This window comes from Ptychodera flava, chromosome 16, assembly GCF_041260155.1.
Source record: "Ptychodera flava strain L36383 chromosome 16, AS_Pfla_20210202, whole genome shotgun sequence".
Lineage (NCBI taxonomy): Eukaryota > Metazoa > Hemichordata > Enteropneusta > Ptychoderidae > Ptychodera > Ptychodera flava.
Window position 1 is genome coordinate 3,085,511 of NC_091943.1, and position 20,233 is coordinate 3,105,743.

General features: G+C 36.3%; 1 protein-coding gene across 2 annotated transcripts in view; it reads left to right on the forward strand.

Moving 5' to 3' along the window:
- The window catches only part of LOC139152529 (choline transporter-like protein 2), a 49,125-nt gene that overhangs the window by 22,897 nt on the left and 5,995 nt on the right, over window positions 1–20,233 (forward strand). For both annotated transcript variants that reach the window (XM_070725720.1, XM_070725721.1), the window contains 18 exons: window positions 278–326; window positions 1,180–1,253; window positions 3,146–3,227; window positions 3,712–3,796; window positions 4,366–4,614; window positions 5,339–5,399; window positions 6,450–6,591; window positions 6,927–7,010; window positions 7,365–7,477; window positions 8,045–8,167; window positions 8,901–9,000; window positions 9,727–9,919; window positions 10,476–10,711; window positions 11,739–11,833; window positions 12,327–12,430; window positions 13,189–13,262; window positions 14,571–14,736; window positions 19,936–20,020. In XM_070725720.1, coding sequence (XP_070581821.1) covers window positions 278–326; window positions 1,180–1,253; window positions 3,146–3,227; window positions 3,712–3,796; window positions 4,366–4,614; window positions 5,339–5,399; window positions 6,450–6,591; window positions 6,927–7,010; window positions 7,365–7,477; window positions 8,045–8,167; window positions 8,901–9,000; window positions 9,727–9,919; window positions 10,476–10,711; window positions 11,739–11,833; window positions 12,327–12,430; window positions 13,189–13,262; window positions 14,571–14,736; window positions 19,936–20,020 — 2,115 coding nt within the window. The remainder of the gene's footprint in view (window positions 1–277; window positions 327–1,179; window positions 1,254–3,145; window positions 3,228–3,711; window positions 3,797–4,365; window positions 4,615–5,338; window positions 5,400–6,449; window positions 6,592–6,926; window positions 7,011–7,364; window positions 7,478–8,044; window positions 8,168–8,900; window positions 9,001–9,726; window positions 9,920–10,475; window positions 10,712–11,738; window positions 11,834–12,326; window positions 12,431–13,188; window positions 13,263–14,570; window positions 14,737–19,935; window positions 20,021–20,233) is intronic.

Below are 20,233 nucleotides of genomic sequence, written 5' to 3' on the forward strand. Positions count from 1 at the left end.
CCAACTGCCAGTAGAGGGTTTGCAGGGTTCTGCTGCATGTAAAATTTTACCTTTTTATCATCATCTTGAAGTGTTCAAATACCAGAAAAAGCATCGAACAGCAAATATTGTCATCTGTTGTTCTACCATGATTTACAATCAGATTTCTGAGACAAGTTGAATCAAATTTATATATTTGGTGACAAAAGGTGACATTTAATTCTTTGTCAAATGCATCGCCATTCTGCATCTTTCAGTCTGTAATTACACAATACTTTGGCATTTTTGTTCTGAACAGGTGAGCCGCTACGATACGATCCGTCGTTCCATGGCCCTATAGCAAACCGGTGAGTATGATGTGTGGCAATGCATGATCAGTTACGCATTGCAGGGTTGTAAGTTTCTGCCCAAGAATATGTTATTGTATTCTGTTCATTTTCTCCGACCGGCCTCTGATGTTCATCCAGTGAATCTTGCAGTCAGTGAACCAACTTGGGAGGTTCCACTGTATCAGGGGAATGGGATAATGTAGTCATACAGTTGTAAGTTGGCATGCTAGCCAATCAATAAGAAAACATTGGTGATTCCATTATATCATGGGGGTAGCACACACTGATTATATCATGGCAAGTCAGTGAACCAGGATTTCCTGGTTAAACATGTCCTGGTATTTGTATAAATGAGACAAGTACCGGTAATTCCATACGGTCACCATTGTTCTCAATGTCCGTCTGTTGCCCTTTCAATGATGCAGAACAAAGCAAGACAGTAAACAAAAGTATCAAATAACCACTAGGTAACATTTCACTGATTGCAAAACATCAAATTATCAAAACACGTCAAATTATCTTTTAAGGCTAATGTCAGAACAGTGACAGATAGAATTCACCAATGATTCATTCAAAAATCCATAATTTCAATACATAGAATATATCATGTATTTTTGATTTCAAAGAGCAATATAGATACATGACATTTTTTCAGAGAAATTATCCCAGAATATAGATCTGAAATAGTTTAAGCTCAGAAGAATCCTAGTGAAAAATATAAGAAAACTTAAAATTAAATTAATTTGCAAGTGTAATGCTCTGATACATGGACCCTACCTGTACATGTACCTGGTGAAGATCATCAGCTCAGATCGTTTGACTCAATACTAGGTTCATCTAATGTATTTTTTTTATCTTTATCTTTTCTCAGAGGCTGCACAGATATAATATGTTGCATTCTATTTTTACTGTTCATTTCTGGCATGTTTGTCATTGGATACTTTGGTGAGTAATCAATGCTACTTCAGATTCTGTCTCCTTTTTCCACTGTTTATTTTCTACAGTAAGAGGTGATGGCCCAAAGTACGCAAAAGCTACAGTATATATTCAATATATCAAGACTCTGTAGTCTTTACAAAATTATATGTCCATGCAAGCCAACTGTACTGGTATTGCATATATTTTTACTGCAAATCAGACCATTTGATGATTTTGTAGTAGTTCTCTGTTTCTATGACCTTATATTTTGGTATTGTTAGTAGTACATTTATGTACTACTAACAATACCAATGTCCTGAAATCCTTATGTTTATGGATTTTTGATATCAATTTTGTATTGTCTTCTAAATTCACCATTCTACCTTAGACTATGGGAAGACTTTGTATGTACATGTAAATAACCTCCTTCACTAATTTAGTACAGGTGGTTTGGCAGATACAAAGTTTTCAATCCAACCGATGGTTTCATACCTATGGTACAAAAACACATCAATATCTACATTTAAGTCATGTAGGAGTTACAAAACTGCATTTATGTGTCTCAAAAATTGTTAAAATATGCAATAGAGAACAGAAACCATGAATGAAAGGTCGATAATACCTGAAACGGTTTTCCTTATCTGCTAGCTGATCATTGCACTCTAAAATCTCAGCCACACAATGTACATATATCAGACTTAGTACAGCTAATGTAAACAAATATGGCTGATATGATAAATTGTGGACCACATCATTCATATGGTACCGTACTTGGTAGCATAGTGCTTCTGCATTGTAGGATGGTATAACTCTATCCCCAAACACATCCCATTGTCTACAGATAATGTTTACTTGCAATATGGCTATATGTATGTTATCTTTGAATACCCCGGCAGTCTCTGTCTGACATGCCAGTTTAGCAGAAAGTGTCACCTGAGTTAAATACTCTATGTTAAATTGTATGCATATGATAAATCCATGAGTTATGAGTTTCTAGTATACATCTGAGAAATGAGGCTTTGATTAAATGTGAATTTTGACAATTTGAATTCAAACCTCTGGTAAGCCAGTAGAATGCAATGATCCCGATGCAGTGCAATTTATTGTTGTTCTAGTGGACACATGTACATTTCTATAAATTGACCATGACGGGCCCTTTCAGGAAGAGGAAATTTTCATTGATTCAATAGTGATATACACACCCCAAACCCACTTCCCTTCTGACCACACCCAGGCTTCTACGGTAACACTGCCCAACATCTCCAATGGAAACAGTGAAAAGGATTGATTGTACAAGGGTAAAGACCACAGATGAATGCATGTACAATATACAAATTAGTGATTTCTTCACTGCTGTGAAATTTTGCACAAATATCATCAATGGATTTTATGCGAAGGATTGTATGAAATTTGGCAAAAGAAATATAACTAAAGATGCTCATATTTTTTGTCCTGTAATATCTTCATACCAGTATATTAATGGTGCAAATACAGCGATCTGATTGGTCGAGACGTGAAGATAACCCATGCTATATTCGCAATATAGCACGGTTGAAACAGGCATGAGCTTTCAGCTGGAGAAAAATTTGGTTTTTGACATTTCATACCATAATTTCAATTTAATATTATGATATAAATGTAATAGCAATTAACCACCTTAGCAATTGGCATACCACTCCATTTTGACTAGTTTACACCATATTAGCATTCGCTATTGCTCATGCACAATATTGTTAACTGGTCAAAATCTCATTGTATACCATCGTTGGGTGTGGTTTCTTGCTTAAATAACACTGATTTATGCATGCAAAAGAAAGTTTCTTTTTTCAACTCCTTTTCACTTACTTACTTACACTTGTAAATATGTAATTCTGCCAGATTTATGTTGTATTGACTGAATATCAAATTTGTATCGACAGGATGGAGTAGAGGAGATCCAAACAAACTAATCTACCCGACAGACTCTAGAGGGCGTATTTGCGGTTACGACGATGGGTTAGAGTAAGTGTACATATCTAATGAGATGTTCAGCAAGTGTAATGCATTCTCATTTGTAGATTTAGGAACGTTATTCTGTAGGATCATTAGAATATAACTAAACAACTTTTGCAGTTTCAGTTTTCATATAAATTTTGTATTCTGAGAATGGCATCACAAATAAAGACCAGTAAAAAAATCAATGTTGCTAATGCATTTTCATTATGTAGCTATTGAATATTCCATAAGAATGTTATAGAAGGGATATTCATATATTGTAAAGTATATTTTCTTTTCTATTGCAACACCTATATTGAATTCAAAAGTTCAAGGTCTTCTACAGATTTCAACTGAGAAGATAAGAGAAAAGTTGACAAGTATGATTTATAGTGGCTTCTGACTTTAAGACATACCGTAATTATCCTGACTGTAGTATCCTCATCTCATACAGCACAGTGATGTTTCTTCACAAACAGGTTTTCTTTGGTTTTCTTATTCCCATTATCAGGAACAAGACCAATCTATTCTTCTTTGATCTGTTGGCATGTGCCGACACAACAACACTACTGGAGCTAGCATGTCCCACACCACAGGTAAGCCATGGCTTTCAGTGTGTCATTGTCCCATTCTTTGCAGTTTTATCAGCAATGAAGAGACAAAATTACCAAGACTCGATCATACAGTCATACCATAAACCTGTTAACATGCAACACTTTATAGTACATGTGTATATGCCATGAAGTTACTCCTCCAAACAAGATCTTTTTCAGTGAGAAACAAATTTCTCACTCCGATCCATATTTTGAACATGCTACTGTTATGTTCTCCATGTTAAGTCTCTCAAGTCTTTTCTCATTCAGCCCATAAAGCTGGTGCAGCTCTTTTTCATTCCATTTTCCTGAACAAATTACATCCAAGTATATTAAGTCACACGTATGATGGCTACAACATTTAGTAATGTATGTATATGGGACCTCCTACCAGTTGAACTGGGCTGAAAAACAACTTGAATGTCTCAGAATTTTGTGTTTTTTCTGTGACTTTAATTGGATTTGCCTTGGCTTGTTATCATAGCCGTTGCATTTTGTTTTATGTTTCATATTTGAATGTGTTCAACTTGTCAATCTGCATATTAAAGTGTCCCTCCTTGTGTTTATTTCAGGTGTGCGTAAATAGTTGCCCTCCAAACACCTGGATTGGCTACTATGAACAGAAAGACCTACTGGTGGAGCTTGGCAAGGTGATCGCATCATTTGACCCTAGCAGCTGGGAAGATCTGTTCAACATTGCAGAAAGCACACAAAAGGCAGACAGAATGACAGCCGCTGACAGGGTCGGCGAAGTGTTCTGGTCCAAATTCATCTGTGATTATGGAATTGATCCCAAGGACGAGTTTGTCGTCAATGGTCATGTGAGTTTATGTTCATATTCTGTTTCTGCTATGACACTCAGATGTAACAAACACTGCTCCGGTTTCTTTGATTCGAAGGACACAGCACTCAGCTGATTCCAATTTAAAGTGCACCAGTCAAGCAGACACTGGAAATTAAACAGAAGTTAATGCAAGGTTTGTCCATTTGTTTGAAAGTGTCTTTTCTCTTGAACGTGTGATTGCACGATTCCCCCTTCTGATGCTCATAAAATAATCACAAATTTGGGAAATGTCACCCTAACTATGAAATGAGACATTGATAATACAGTGTATTGATTTAATAATTGACCCACACTTTAACCTTAATGTGTTACTTCGATAAAATAAACTTTAAATAATGCATAATTTTGCATAATTTAACATCATTCCTCTTCAATCAGAACCAAAGGCCCCCAAAAAAATTTCAAGGAGAGTGGAACATTCTCCTTTCGTGAGAGAAACCTGGAAAAAATACTGGTTCAATACTATGGTCCTGTAATGTACCTGATGGTACCGTAATACAACACATGCATTTGTGATAAAATCTATATAAACAAGGAATAAATATTATGCTAGACTGAACAACTTTAGTAAGCCAAATTTAGTATCTACTTGGAGAAAATATATGTAGAACGGCCTACCTTAGAACATTTCTATATATCATTACAGTAGTTCATATTTTATAATGTTTGCACGTCCCAATATAATGATTGCTGTTTTCTAGACACCTTTTGCTCTGTTTGAGATGGAGATGTGTGCTTCATACTATGTGACAAGCAAAGACCGTGAGTACCTGTATTTACATCAAATGCCCATGATTGCTTGGCTCTCATGTTGTCAGTCGGACACAGTTATGTTTTCATATTAGAAATGTAATGATGTTTCCAATCCAATCACTGTACACCGGAGATTCAAATGAAAAATTGGTCAGTTTATGTCAAAATAGAAGCAGACTTTCCTCATGGTAGAATTCTGCTTATCTTTGTGAGCCATTTGCAATTGAATGAACAGAATAAATGCCCCCCTAGGATAGTGTTCATTTGTAGTATGGCTTGGTATGAATCAAGAATTAGCCTTTCTTTCAATGTAGTCTATGTAAATTTAGGGAGTATTTTGACCTCAGTTTAGACCATAACCACTCAGACTCAGATCAGATCTACCAGAAGCAAAGTGTGAAATCATGTACATTGTGCTTAGTTTTGAGCCATGATAGATTTTTCCAGCTATCCTGGTACTAACACATGTATCTTGTGGTAATAGTGGTATATTAACACGGAGGCAAAACAAATGGTTTCTTTGTGTGCCCTCAGAATGCGGAAATCTACCACATTAACTGATTTTGAGCAGACTCTTGCACATTGCATGGGTTGCCATGTTCTCATTCATACTAGTTCAGGGAGGGTGCAAATTAAAGGACCAGTTATGCTAACTTTTGATTATATTTTCACTATTTTTTAATTTAATGTCAACAATAATTTCTTGTTCTTCCAAAGTATGTTGAGATACATGATATTTATCTTGTAAACTCACCTTGTACATGAGTAAACTGCATTATTATTGTTGACAAGTGAATTCTGATCTGGACTAGAATTCAAATGTAAATAATAACAGTGCATTTTTCTCATACAGATGCTATGTTGACAAACTCAATAGAGGGTGTTTCAACATTCTGTTGGGAGTAGAATAGAACCTGCAATTTATATACAAAATAAAAGTAATGAACAAATTATCAAAAGTTAGCATTTGTGGCCCTTTGAAGCAAACACACAGTAACTAAAAATAGGAGACTGAAGATGCTGTCCTGAAAAATTATCATGTGACACTTCCCTCTGTAGTGTTCCAGAGGTGTGTGCCTTCCTACCTGGTTGATGCTATCGGTAGCCTTGACGATGCCCTCACTGACCTTGACAACCGGACGCTGATAGATCCCAGAACTGGACAGAACATCACAGGATCTGACATTGGTCTTGCTGAAACGTGAGTATTATCATGAGTTCTGTGTCCTGTTTGTCAACAAAACAGGGCTCATTTGAAATGGTGTCACAGTTCTATCATTAATGTGCAAAAAACAAATGTCGGTCTGAAATGTTTTGCAAGACTCCTGTGACAATAGAAGCAGTATCGTAATTTATCGCTTCACATATCTTGATGGAAACCATAAAGTGTTATCCACAGCTTGGGAAACTTCACCATATTATTCATGTATGTTGTGTGAATCGACACTTTTGAGAAACTAAAAATATTTTTACATACTTGTTAAAATGCTGACATATGTTTCACGGTTTAAAAATTATCCACTCTGTCCTTTCCAGGGCCTTGGCAGCAGTGATCAATGCCCAGCAGTTGGCAAGCAGGGTTTTACAGGATTTCCAGAAAGCTTGGCACCTTATTCTTGGGTAAGTCAAACTCTCCTCTGTGTTCAGTGTAAGTCTGAGTGTCCTATGGGTAGGGAAGGCACTATGTTGTTGTGAAATCATCATGTATTGTTGGCACACATCTACCAAGTGTTGATTTCCATGTGAATGAAGTGCTTATACGTCATCTAAAACTATGTTTTTCTTGAATTTTAGTAATGTTAGAAATTCAATGCATAATCAATTATTTGCAAGTCTCAATTTCTCTTGTCTTGCAAACGTGAATGTTTAAAACAATCTGTTTTCTGTACAACTGTGAAGATTAGAGCACAAACACACTGCATTCTATATTTTCTATTTTAAGTTACAAGTCATATGATCTTTTCTGTATGACAGGGCCTTGGTTTTATCATCGATTTTATCATTCCTGTGGATTTTAGTCATGCGATGGGTTGCTGGTGTTATGGTGTGGTTTGGAATCTTAGCCATGTTTGCTCTCTTAGTTTTTGGTAAGTCACCAACCATTATTTTGATATAATGTGTGAAGTTATGCATGCATTGATTACTTAGTGGGATTGGTCATCATAGTGATGGCTGTGATAATTGTAATAGTAATAAATATGATGTACGATTTGATTCATTTAAGCAACAATGTACCCCTCCTGGCTTATAATGAATGGAAGCACACTTTGTATGACATAGTATACGAGGCAAAGTCAAGTGCATGTTGGAGACCCCAGTGCAAAGTTTTCGTGGGGTACATTTTTGCTATAATTTTACTTCTTTGGTGATGCCAAGGAATTTGTAGATGTAGGAAACATCTGGGGCCACAATACTGGATGTTCAGATACAGTAATAATCCTGGGAGTGACTCACAAATTCACTAGTATTGACAAGGCTATAATATAATTACAAATAAGTGACGGAGGATGATGCTGGTGATGACAATGGAAATGATGATGATGATGTTGTTGATGATTATTGTTGATGATCATGATTATGATGGCAATGTGACAAATCTGAATTAATCGTAGCTTTGAAGTTTCAGTTGTTAATTCCTTGCCCTCAACCAACAGGTCAGTATTACTGCTATAGCATGTACATAGATCTGAAGAATGTACCGGGATCCGACGCCTCCTTCACATTCACTTTGAATTTGAAATCCTATCTGGAACTCAGAGATACATGGCTGGCATTTGGTAAGTCAAATCAATGATAGCATCCACCTAATGTTGGCATTTCACAACACATATTCAAAATACAACAGCCAAGATTGCTGCATGCAGGCTGTGCTTACTGTGACATTACTGGAAAGTAAAATTGATGAATAAATATTGACATTCTGCCATGGGTATATGATACAGTACACATTCCACCAACTCAGACAATCACTTGACTCTCTGTCAGTCATTCAGATATGCAAGGGTCACGTGTGTGTAGTTGAAGGTTGTGAGAGAAACTGACAAATATATAGTGAGACAGTGGAGAGAGGTACACAAACATTGGAACACACACAGCAAATCATTTATCATTTATTGATATACCGTATACGGTAGCATTTTGTGAAGTAAGGTAGTACGAGGCTCCAAATTGAAAGTTTTAAACCTTTGCTCACACTTAAGGAAACTTTAAATCATTCTCTTCCATGTCAAGAATAAAAATCAGGGGTCATTATTCAAAATTTTAATATCAGAGACAGATTGCCTAAAATTTACCCATTTTTGAGATACAATGACTCTTTGGGAAAAAAGTGTATTTTCAATTTTCTCAAAATATGGTGAAATTTCCATGGATTTCAAGGGTGTCCAAATATGGACTCAAGAAACACTTTGTAAAATTTTCAGCATCCAACTAACTGACGAGTGCCCCCAGGATACGTTCTACCTGAATAAAGACACTGGTATGCTTTGCTTTGTTTTTTTTTCATCTCAGGTATCATACAAAGTGTGATTACTCTCATCATGTTGCTGATTCTCATATTCCTGTGTAAACGTATTCGCATTGCCATTGAATTAATCAAGGAAGGCAGTAGGTGAGAACAATTCCATTTATTGGGTATTACACAGGCAATAAGCATTTGTCACCTCATAAATTTTCTGTGAAATTAATATCATTTCTTCTTCAAACATAAAAATTGTTAGTGGATGTTATGCTTCAGTAACTGTAAGAGCAAAAAATTAGCTTTATATCAACCTAGTGCAACTACAGGTACTGTTTGTAAAATTTACAAAATGATATTATGAAACTCTAGTCCAGTCTTTTATACATGTATAAACTGACCTGAGACTGGCAAAGGCCAGAGTCCAATGCAGTGTAACATGGATCGTTTTACCATAGTGTTTTATGTTTTGTTGCAAAGGTGGAAATCTGATTAGTCCTGTCATACTAAAACATTACAAAAAGTGCAATGTATAAAAAAATCATACTGTTCAATGTAGTGTGTGCCACTTAAAGTTTTGTTTCATTCTCATAACAAAGCAAGATAAAATGGAGGTCATTGTGCAAATTTACTAGTCTAAGAGAAACATATTATCAAGAGTTACAGATATTTGGAACTGTATTGGGTGAAATTTTGAAGATTTTCTCAAAACTAAGATGTTGAAAAATTTATCTATTCAAAGAACTTTAAAATGAGCCCTCACAAGTGGTAGACCAGAAAAGGATGGTAAAAATTAAGACTTTGAGTTTCCATCCGCAAAGTGCATTCTAACTTTAATTACACCCAAAATAATGACCAAGTGTATTTTCATATTCTTAGGGCTGTATCCAGTATGATGTTCACATTACTGTGGCCAATCATACCTTACCTCATGCAAATTGTTATTATTGTGCTGTGGGCTTTCATTGCCGTCTATCTGGCCACCTCGGGTCAGGCAACATACATGGTGGCCAATGTACCCACTAACTATGAAGATGGAAATCTGGTGAATGGATCGTCTTGTCAACCTGAGGTAAGTTTGTTTGTTCTCACTGTCTGCTCACCTACAGGGAGTTGTAGAGAGTGTGAGAGACGTTTCCTTTCAATTTGAGAACACATAAACTCTCTCTGTGAAGCAAGGATGCTCAACATAACCATTTCCAGTTTTCTTCCTAAACTTATAGTTAACCTGTGAGATGGAATTATTATGTTCAGTGAAGATAAATTCTTCAGTAAAAATGTCATTACAGCGCTGAAACATAATAATGAAAATCCAGTATGATATTAATAAAGTATACATTTTGTAATTTGTGCAGCCAGTAATCTTTATGTAAAGAAAAAGTCTTAATTTTCTGCACACTGTTTCAATAAACAACAGTTTACATTACTTTTCCAAAATGCCTTAGCCAAATATTGCCAGAATCCTTAATGCTCATTTGATATTTTGTGGACAGTTTTCTGATTTTCATAGCTGAGTTAACAAATTTATCAACTGTGCCACAAGGGATATGATGCTGACGATAGGTCAATTTTGATGTGCTGATTGGTAAAGTGGCTGTGTTCTCTCATCTGCTGTTTGTTTCTTTCAGATTTTCAATAGCATGAACACATCAGCCATCTGTGTGTTCGTTGAGTATGGCGGTGACCCTAATCTGTTTAGAATGCAGATCTATGCGCTGTTTGGTCTCTTTTGGATGATGTGTTTCGTTGTTGCCCTGGGTCAGATAGTTCTTGCTGGGGCCTTTGCATCCTACTACTGGGCTTTCCATAAACCCAAAGATATCCCATCATTCCCTGTGACAATGTCACTAGGAAGAGCCCTCAGGTGAGTGTCCGTGACAGTCATCACGTACAGCTATTTGATATCTAGCTTGTTTAAGTGATATTTGAAGTTGGCAAAATTATCATTGGTTTTGCACTTCAACAAAATAAACAGACAGCGATAGAAAAACACTCAGGCACATCTAAGTCACATTTCTTGCATTCTCACTGATTCACATGAATAGATGGCAGTTGCGCTATCAAAATTCTGCTTATGTGCAGCGTGCTCGGAAGGTTATATCTGATTGGTTGATGTCACTATTCACAGCAACTTAGAGACTCTATTTGTATTATTCAATTATAACAGTCAGATTCAGCCAACCAATTGGATAACAGCTTCCGAGACGCTGCACATTAGCCCTCAAAATTCACATGCATACACCAATTTAGTCAGGCTTGTTCATTTCAAGTTCAGTATTTTACAATAATTTGCCAGAAATACCCCCATACACAGCTAATACAAATGATTAAAATAAACAATAGGGACAGAAAAAGAGTTGAAAAAGTCAAGTTTATCAAATTATGACACTTTCAAACACAAGTGTATTTGCACAATGAATGTTAGTCTGCTTAGTGTGCTGTGGCAACCCTATTGCCTTGTTCCACAGTTTAAGTCACAGATATGTGTGTCAGCTTCAATCATAGTTTGAATAATACCAGTCACACAAACATCAATCTTCAATATTTACAATACAGAATGTTTTCCTAGCACCAGATGATACAAGTGTCATAAGAGCACTGAGTGAACAAGAGTGTTAAGTCTGATATTGGTATCGGCCATGGCTGTTCATATCTGATTATGCTGCAAAAAAAATTCAATAAAGCTTTTCCAATAATTAAAAAAATCCCTAGTTACAAATATTAAATAAAGTCAAAACAATTCAATGATAATTGTGTCACTGCTGTTCAAGGAGTATGTTCATCAGAACACAGCCATGAAGGGCTATTTCCTCTGATGGTTTGCTGAAATGTGAATATCAACAAAGAAAATGAGAAAAAATGTGCTAATATAGCCTCTCTTTGTTTGACAGATATCATCTTGGGTCACTAGCATTTGGATCATTGATAATTGCCATTGTGAAAATAATTAGAGTCCTTTTAGAGTACATGGAGAAAAAATTGAAAGGTAAGACTCCAAGCTCAGTCAGTTGCATTACTTGGCATAGGGGTAGAGCGCCCCCATATTTAATTATTGATAATTCTATCGTTTTTTTCTGTAGAAGAACTGGTGCATGTGGCTTCATTGGCTGTCATACTTGACATCATGTACTTGATTCTACCTCTTTTCATTGCAGACAAAACTAGTGTGCAACTTAATTTGTTTTAAACTCTTTTTGGGCTGTAAGTCTGATGCCCTGAATGACCTTAACTCTGTTGTTTTTGCCAAATCTATACTTCCCCATATTGCATTTTTGTCACCATATTTGATCATGTAGGGTAAGTAGCTAGGATAATTGTTAAGTAGAGTGTCACCATTTTCAGACTTTGATTTTCTTTCATGTGTAAGGACACCTTGTCAATGTTAATACAAAATTAAAACCCTTGTTTTCCAAGACTTTCATGTTCAATATTTTTGAGGTTTTAAGCCAATTCTCTTGTCTACATTTCCATGGCAACAGGGGCAGAAAACAGAGTGGCCAGGTTCATTCTTAGATGCTTGAAGTGTTGTTTCTGGTGCCTGGAAAAATGTCTGAAGTTTATCAACAAGAATGCCTACATTATGGTTAGTTTTCAAACGTTGATAGTTAAAATGTTCATAATTTAAAAACTCATCATGTTAAAGGGAGGTCTTTAACCCTTTCACCACCATGGTTTGTCCCAAATCCATTGTTTCTATGGTAAAGTTGGACCTGTATACAGGGAACTGGGGGTGAAAGGGTTAAATGCATTTTTGATTATCATGTGCAAAGTCACACCAGCTTTATGCTCCAGTTGCCTTAAATGAATCATGTACATTGTGTGATCTTGATCAACATCCAGATTTTGTTTGGAAATTTCAATCAATAAAACGGTGAGCAGTATTAATTTCCAACACCGCATCCTGCAATTAATTGTGATATGAGAAAGTTCAAATAATAATATGTATTTTCACCTTTGAAACTTTTATGTATGGGAAGGAGTATTGAGGTCAAACACATTTGCCATGCATATATTTTAATTATTCATGGTACCCTAGAGACACAGCAAGAGTTCATTCGCACTACATTGGATAGAAAACCATTATTCACACTGCTACACTTGGTGATAATAATGTGAAGATAAAGAATAAAGATACCAAAACTTATCCTTTCTTCCTGAAATTGGTTTGTCTCAAACAGAGATCAAGTTGTCCGTCAGTTTAGTTCATAAAGATCCTTCAAACAGAAAGCATTTTATATGACTACATTTTGTTTTGTTCCGTGTGCTCTCAAAGGAGAATACACACTGTACACATTCCACTTTCATTAATCTATCTTTTCCCTCTATCTCTTCCCTTCACAGATTGCTGTCTACGGGAAAAGCTTCTGTCCTTCTGCTAAAAAAGCATTCTTTCTTTTAATGAGAAACATTGTCAGGTAAGAATCTAAAACCAACAAGTTGGTGAAATATCACCAAGACAAATCAAAAGAGCCCTCACCTCAAGATGATCAAGTTAAAGTTATCTCTCAAACTTATTATTTGTAAAAAAGTGTTTTATTTTATTCTCAACACAGACAACTTTGCTCCCTGAAAGAAAGGCAGTGACTTCATCCTCTTCAACACATGATACAAGGGATATTGAGGGTAGCCTGTCACTTGCAATTACATGGTATTAAGGTGGTTGGAAAGGCTATTTTTGCCACCAATTCTTTTCTCAGAGTTAATGTCAAGTTTCAAGTGTTAGAATCAAGATATTTAGTTCAAATTTTCAGGATAACTCCCTTAGTTAATGTTTTTCTCCAAAGAATATAAAAATTGTATATTTGCAGCCATGATTTTGAAATATGACACCAGTAAATATTAACATTTAATTTTTCATATTTTTTTTACATATTTGAATTTAATAATAATTGGATAGTATTAATATTACCAAATTAGTTATAAATATGTTGACACTATTTATTGTAAGATTTGTACGGCAGGATTTGTAAATAAAATTTGTTTTTATGATTTTACATGGGTTTATATATCAAAAAATTATTAAAAATTCTTTCAAATTTCAAAATGTGATTTTTCAAAAAGTACTTCAAATACAGGAAAATTGTGCCGTACAAATCTTATCTGTAACCTTGTTAATAGGCTGTAAAAATTCCATGTCCATATCTCATTTCAAAGTTGGATTAAATTGGTATACAATTATGTAGGAAAACTTATTCTGTCAAAAATGTTGAAAACAAGCCATATTTGCACCCCTCTTTTGAAGTCATAGAGCAGTTTTTTTTGGTTAATCTCACTTTTGACACCTCTTTGATACTCAAAGAATCTAAAAATGCATTTACAATAGCAGTCACTCACTCTGAATGCCAGCACCGCCTTGTCAAACTTTCCTGAAAAACAGCAAATAATGACTTTCCCTTTTCAAACATTTTATTAAAAGCTAGGGGACCTCTACCATAGTTAATACACTAAGGACTCCCCAACTCTTCTTATTTGGTCAGTTTTCAGAAGTTTTAACAGGCTATAACTCTGCAATGCCTTTGTGCCCAAATGTCTAGTTTTTTTATTCCACAGAGAATGTTGACTACTTTTATATTTTAATAGTTTTTTTGAAATTTATAACTGACGCTCTAGCCTTTCCAACCACCTTAAATATCACAAGATTTTAAAATTTTATATGAAATGCTCTTTTGTCTTCATGGAAAGTTTCAATTCCCTCCTTATGACAAGACTTCTTCAATTTTCAGAGTCGTGGTCTTGGACAAAATGACAGATTTCTTGCTGTTCATTGGAAAGTTTTGCATCATTCTCGGCGTAGGGGTTGGATCTTTCTACTTCTTCTCAGGTAGAGTGGATTGGTTCAACGACCTGATGGTGCTGCCAAGTTTGAACTACTACTGGATTCCAATCATCGTGAGTCGTCATAAATATTTGCATATGCTAATTATTTAACCCTTTGTTCCGTTGTTGTTTTAATGTTCAATTGTAAATTTTGATTGATGTTAATTGTGCTTACAAAACTGATCAAATATGCCATTTATCACCTATGACATTTGGTCTTATCTTCCATTCTCAACTGACAAAAAATCCTGGAAATTTTAAAAGCTGCGTGATTTTGGAAATAAACGAATATTTTTGGGAATTTAATATGATATTAAGAGCAGTGGACCAAGTGGAATATTTTGTGAGATATGATGAGCTCAAGGTGCATTATTCAACAGTTTATACCGTATTCCTCCGATTCTAAGACCCCCTTTTCAGAACCAAAGATGACGAAAAAGATATGGGGGGTCTAATAAACGGATGTCACCGCGAAATCGAACATCGAAGTTAATTTATGCTAATTTAAGCAATGTTATGCAAATTTTTATGCCAATGATTTTTTGATTCACGCTACAGACAACTCATACTTTGTGATATCGACTCATGGCCATGCTGTGTAGATACTGGCAGTCGAATCTGTACAAATATAAATTAATGGAGATCCACAAGTCTTGAAATATAACGTATTTGCCATACCTTCTTTTACTAAACAATTCGATAGCAATAAATCTTTGTATTTCGTGAATAGATAATCACCACGAAACTTTGTACAACAAGTACGTTCCTCAGCAGCAGCTAGCTCCCCATAGCATGGCCACAAAGGTCAGACAATGAGTGAAGGGAAAGTCCCTGAAGTTCCGCTGGCTGTGATTGGTCAATTTACGCAATAGGTCAAAGGTGTCAGTGCATGAGGTCAAGGTAAAATTCTGTTCAGTGAGCTGGTGTCCGTCCGATGTTTTCTATGTACGATTTCATTTACTGTACTCCTTAAAATAAACAATCAATTACACGTCGTGAGTTTTATTTATTATTTTGCTCCTAGTTTCAAAAAGTCTAACCGTATCTCGAAACGAAATGTGATCTTACGAACAGGCAGGCTCGAACAGTAGACCTACCGTAAAGTGTTGAGGCATCGGCTGGCCGAGACGAAAGATTGCTGCGCCAATCTGCTTTATATTTGATGTTTGATTTTTGGCAATACACCCTGAAGTTTTTTTATTACTTGTATCGATGACCGAAATATCTCCTGATGTGGAATTCAGTCATTTATGATCAACTGTTCGGAATATGGTACGATCATGCACGTTTTTATTAGTCCCCACGGACATCGTCCGGGGGGACTTATAGGTTTGGTCATGTCCGTGCGTGCGTGCGTGCGTGTGTGCGTCCGTCCGTCCGTTCACGCAGATATCTCAGAGATGCCTTTAGCGATTTCATTCAAACTTGGTACAAGGATTACTTCATATGTCATACAGATGCACGTCGATTTGTTTCGTGATACGATCCAATATGGCTGCCAGGCGGCCATTTTATTACGATTTTTTCATGTACAGAGCAATAACTCAGGCATGTTTCAACTGATTTTATTCAAAGTTGATACAAGGACATTGACCAATGTCATAGATATGCACTTCAATTTTTTTGGTGATACGATCCAATATGGCCGCCGTGCGGCCATTTTGTTATGATTTTTTCATGTACAGAGCCATGTCAGGCATATCTCAACCGATTTTATTCAAAGTTGGTACAAGGATATTGACCTATGTGATACATATGCATGTCAATTTGTTTTGCGATACAATCCAATATGGCCGCCAGGCGGCCATTTTATTATGATTTTTTCATGTACAGAGCCATTACTCAGGCATGTTTCAACAGATTTTATTCAAAGTTAGTACAAGGACATTGATCAATGTCATAGCTATGCACATCAATTTGTTTTGTGATACAATCCAATATGGCCGCTGTGCGGCCATTTTGTTACGATTTTTTCATGTACAGAGCCATAACTCAGGCATATCTCAACCGATTTTATTCAAAGTTGGTACAATGACATTGACCTATGTCATACACATGCACATTGATTTGTTTTGTAATACGATCCAATATGGCCGCCGTTCTGTGGCCATTTTTATACGTTTTTTTATGTCCAGAACCATAACTCAGACATGTATCAAGCGATTTTATTCAAAGTTGGTAAAAGGAGATTGACCAATGTCATACATATGCACGTTAATTTGCTTTGTGATACGATTCAATATGGCTGCTGTGCGGCCATTTTGATATGATTTTTTCATGTACAAAGCCATAACTCAGGCATATCTGAACCGATTTTAATCAAAGTTGGTACGAGGACATTGACCTAAGTCATACATATGCACATTGATTTGTTTTGTGATATGATCCAATATGGCCACCATGTGGCCATTTTATTACGATTTTTTCATGTCCTGAACTACAACTCAGACATGTATCAAGCGAATTTATTCAAAAGTATTTTTATCACAGACCTAATGAAGAGGACTCTATCATATCTGAGGACCTGTAATCAAAGTACCTATTAACAATTGGGACTGTGTCATCAACGATGACTTGTTCTAACTGTAAGTGTATAGGGCCGTTTAAGCTTATGAAGTTGGGTATTTTTCCCTCGCAAGACTTCGAAAGCGTGCATAATCTTGAAAATCTGTTACACTATCGTTCTTGCTGGGACTAGTTCAGGAAAGGACACAAACAAATGCCGTCCAAACAATAAATACCTTCATTATATGAGAAAAACTACAAAATCGATGAAACATAAACGGAAGAAATTCAAAGAATTTTCAGTTCATGCGCGGAAGAAACTTTGGATATCGCGTTTCGTTTGTCAACACAATAATTGCCCTCTTCATCTAAGTCAAACCAGTCGAAGTTGATATCGTCGTCATTAAGTCTTTTTGAAAGATTTTACGATGCCAATGATATTTCTATTTTCACTGGTTGCTTATACGGTAAAGTTGAACGTAAGAGAAAACTTGCAGCGCTTCACAATGATCACAAAGGAAAACTTACGTGATAGAAAACTGTTGAAAAAATCTTTTTATACTTTAATGGTAAATTGAACGTAAGAGAAAACGTGCAGCTATTCACAATGATCACAAAAGATACCTTACCTGATAGAAAACATACCTTACCTGATAGAAAACTGTTGAAAAAATCTTTATAAGCACACCATTTAAAGAGCAACTTTTTCATGTGCCGTAGTCTTTTGCCTCAGTAGTATGAAAACAAAAGTGTAAAAGTTGAGCGAAGCAAGTTCAAAGCTCGTGTCATTCACACGTCCCAAGTTTTCTATTGATAACGGCAACAAAAGGATTTCCCCACATCGTTACAAGATCCTATAAAAATGCGTCGATTTATCGTAGACTTTATTTTCTGAAAAGTCATAAGACCGTGCACGGTCGTCATGGGCAAGAAAAAAAGTAATTATTAAAAACATTCTCGCTGTCGGCATGCCTAACTACCGTCGCAATCAGCTAGAACTTGGTTTGCCGTATGAACTTCGCCGAGATGCAGACAACATACACGATCGAAATGCTGTAGCCGTTGTTCAAGATGGTTGCAAAGTTGAAAGTTTGAAGCAAGATGCAGCACTCATACCGGGCATGGTTACTTTCGATATCATCGATCGTGACGTGTCAGTCAACAAAAATACTACTTGAAGGCAAAGAAGAAAGCATTCATCCATTCTCCAAGAGTTGGCATGGCAGAGAAATGTCACGTCGGTGTTTTGGCAAATAATGCGGCTGTACCTCTGCTAAAGCAATCAGTCCGAGGTACTGTTTTCACCGTACATATTCACTAAAACAGACCAAATCATGCCGCTGACAAAAAAAAATGAAACTGTCCTTTTAAGGGCCACAACAGTCTCCAAAAAGAGAACTGATACCCAAACTTTTTTGTGTTTGTATGAGTGTAAATTGTGTTTGTTTGATCGTGATGAAATGAGCGAATCGTACTTGATCGACAAGTCCGAAAACCCGACGATCCTAAATGTTCATTTCATGGTAGCCAAATTGCATCGAAATGTTCGATTCGTACATAATCAGATGTTGAAAAATCTGCTTATTTTGATGGTAGCAAAATGACAGTAACGAAAAGACGATATTGTACTAGATCGAGACGCTAAAAAATCCAACTCTTTTATATTGTTCATTTAGGTAGTGAAATCCAAGTGTAGTTTTATCGCCAGGAAATTATAGAACTGTTCCCGATTGACATGTTCCAAACCCCAACAATAGTGTGCGTGTGTGTGTGAGGTTTGATACTTCACTTTGACACTTGTTGTGACTTTGATAAGCAGCGTAGGTGTTGTGGATATTCTGGTCTCATTACATGACGATGGCGCTATTGTTCCAGTCAAAATTCGGGTGTACCCCCTGGGGGGTCTTATTAACGAACTAACAGCTAATTGCGAATTGATAAAATAATCCTGGGGGTCTTATAAACGGGCGGGGTCTTAGAATCGGAGGAATACGGTATTCACATCACCATTACAATACATTAATCTCAGCTCAATGCATCATTAACAATGACGAATCAGTATGACATACCACATTCTCAATATTATACAATGCCTATCGTCCAAATTCTGAATAAAAGCTGTACAGTGGTATACACATTCTGTGCATATGTGTAACAATGAACAGACACACTTCCTATGTCAAGGATAATAACATGACACTACTCCTGTTTTGAAAGTAAAATCATAAAAGGGATGCCAAAGTTTCTTGTGACTGTGGGTTTAGAGTGTGAATGTCGGTTTAAAAGTTCATTTACACATTTTGTAGTTTTACTCGAAGTGTGCAGTACAGCATGTCAACATAGCATATATACCATGATTGATAATGGACATTGGTATAATAGTCAATGAGTTACATACATGTAAGTGTTTAGGTGTGACTCACATGTATCCATGCATTCTTTACAACGCTCCCTCTTGGCCATGCACAGTGACCCTCTCTTGGCCTTGACAATTTAAGGTGAATGTAGCCAGTTCCTGTCCTATGATATGAGGTCAGAGTAGCCTCAGTTCAGCAAGCTGATGTAACCAGCTTGGGACTAAAGGGGCCAGACCGCCAAGGGCACATCAGTTAAAGGCTGGGAGTAAAAGCTTGTCATCAAACAACGGGCTTTGACAGTGTCTAGAATACAAGCTCTATCATGTAAATCAAGCTTTTAGTTTTAAAAAATGGTACATGTCAGGATATGACTGACAAATACAAATATTTCCTTTACCGTCTCTTTCAGTTAATCATCGTAGGAACATACTTCATCGCGTCCTGTTTCTTCAGCGTCTACAACATGGCTGTTGACACTTTGTTCCTATGCTTCTGTAAGTATGATATCCTAGTACTGATATTGCAAAATGCTTTGTCTCTGTCACTTGAATGGAAAATAAAGATGTTGATTTTTGCTTAGAGGGGATACTGGCATTGCTCCTGGTGAAAACCACTGGTGATTTTTTACGCCTGTTCGGTTTATTGTAACCCATAGCAACCTGATAGGTAGCAAAGATTTTAACGAAAGTCGAAATAGCAGTGTGTGC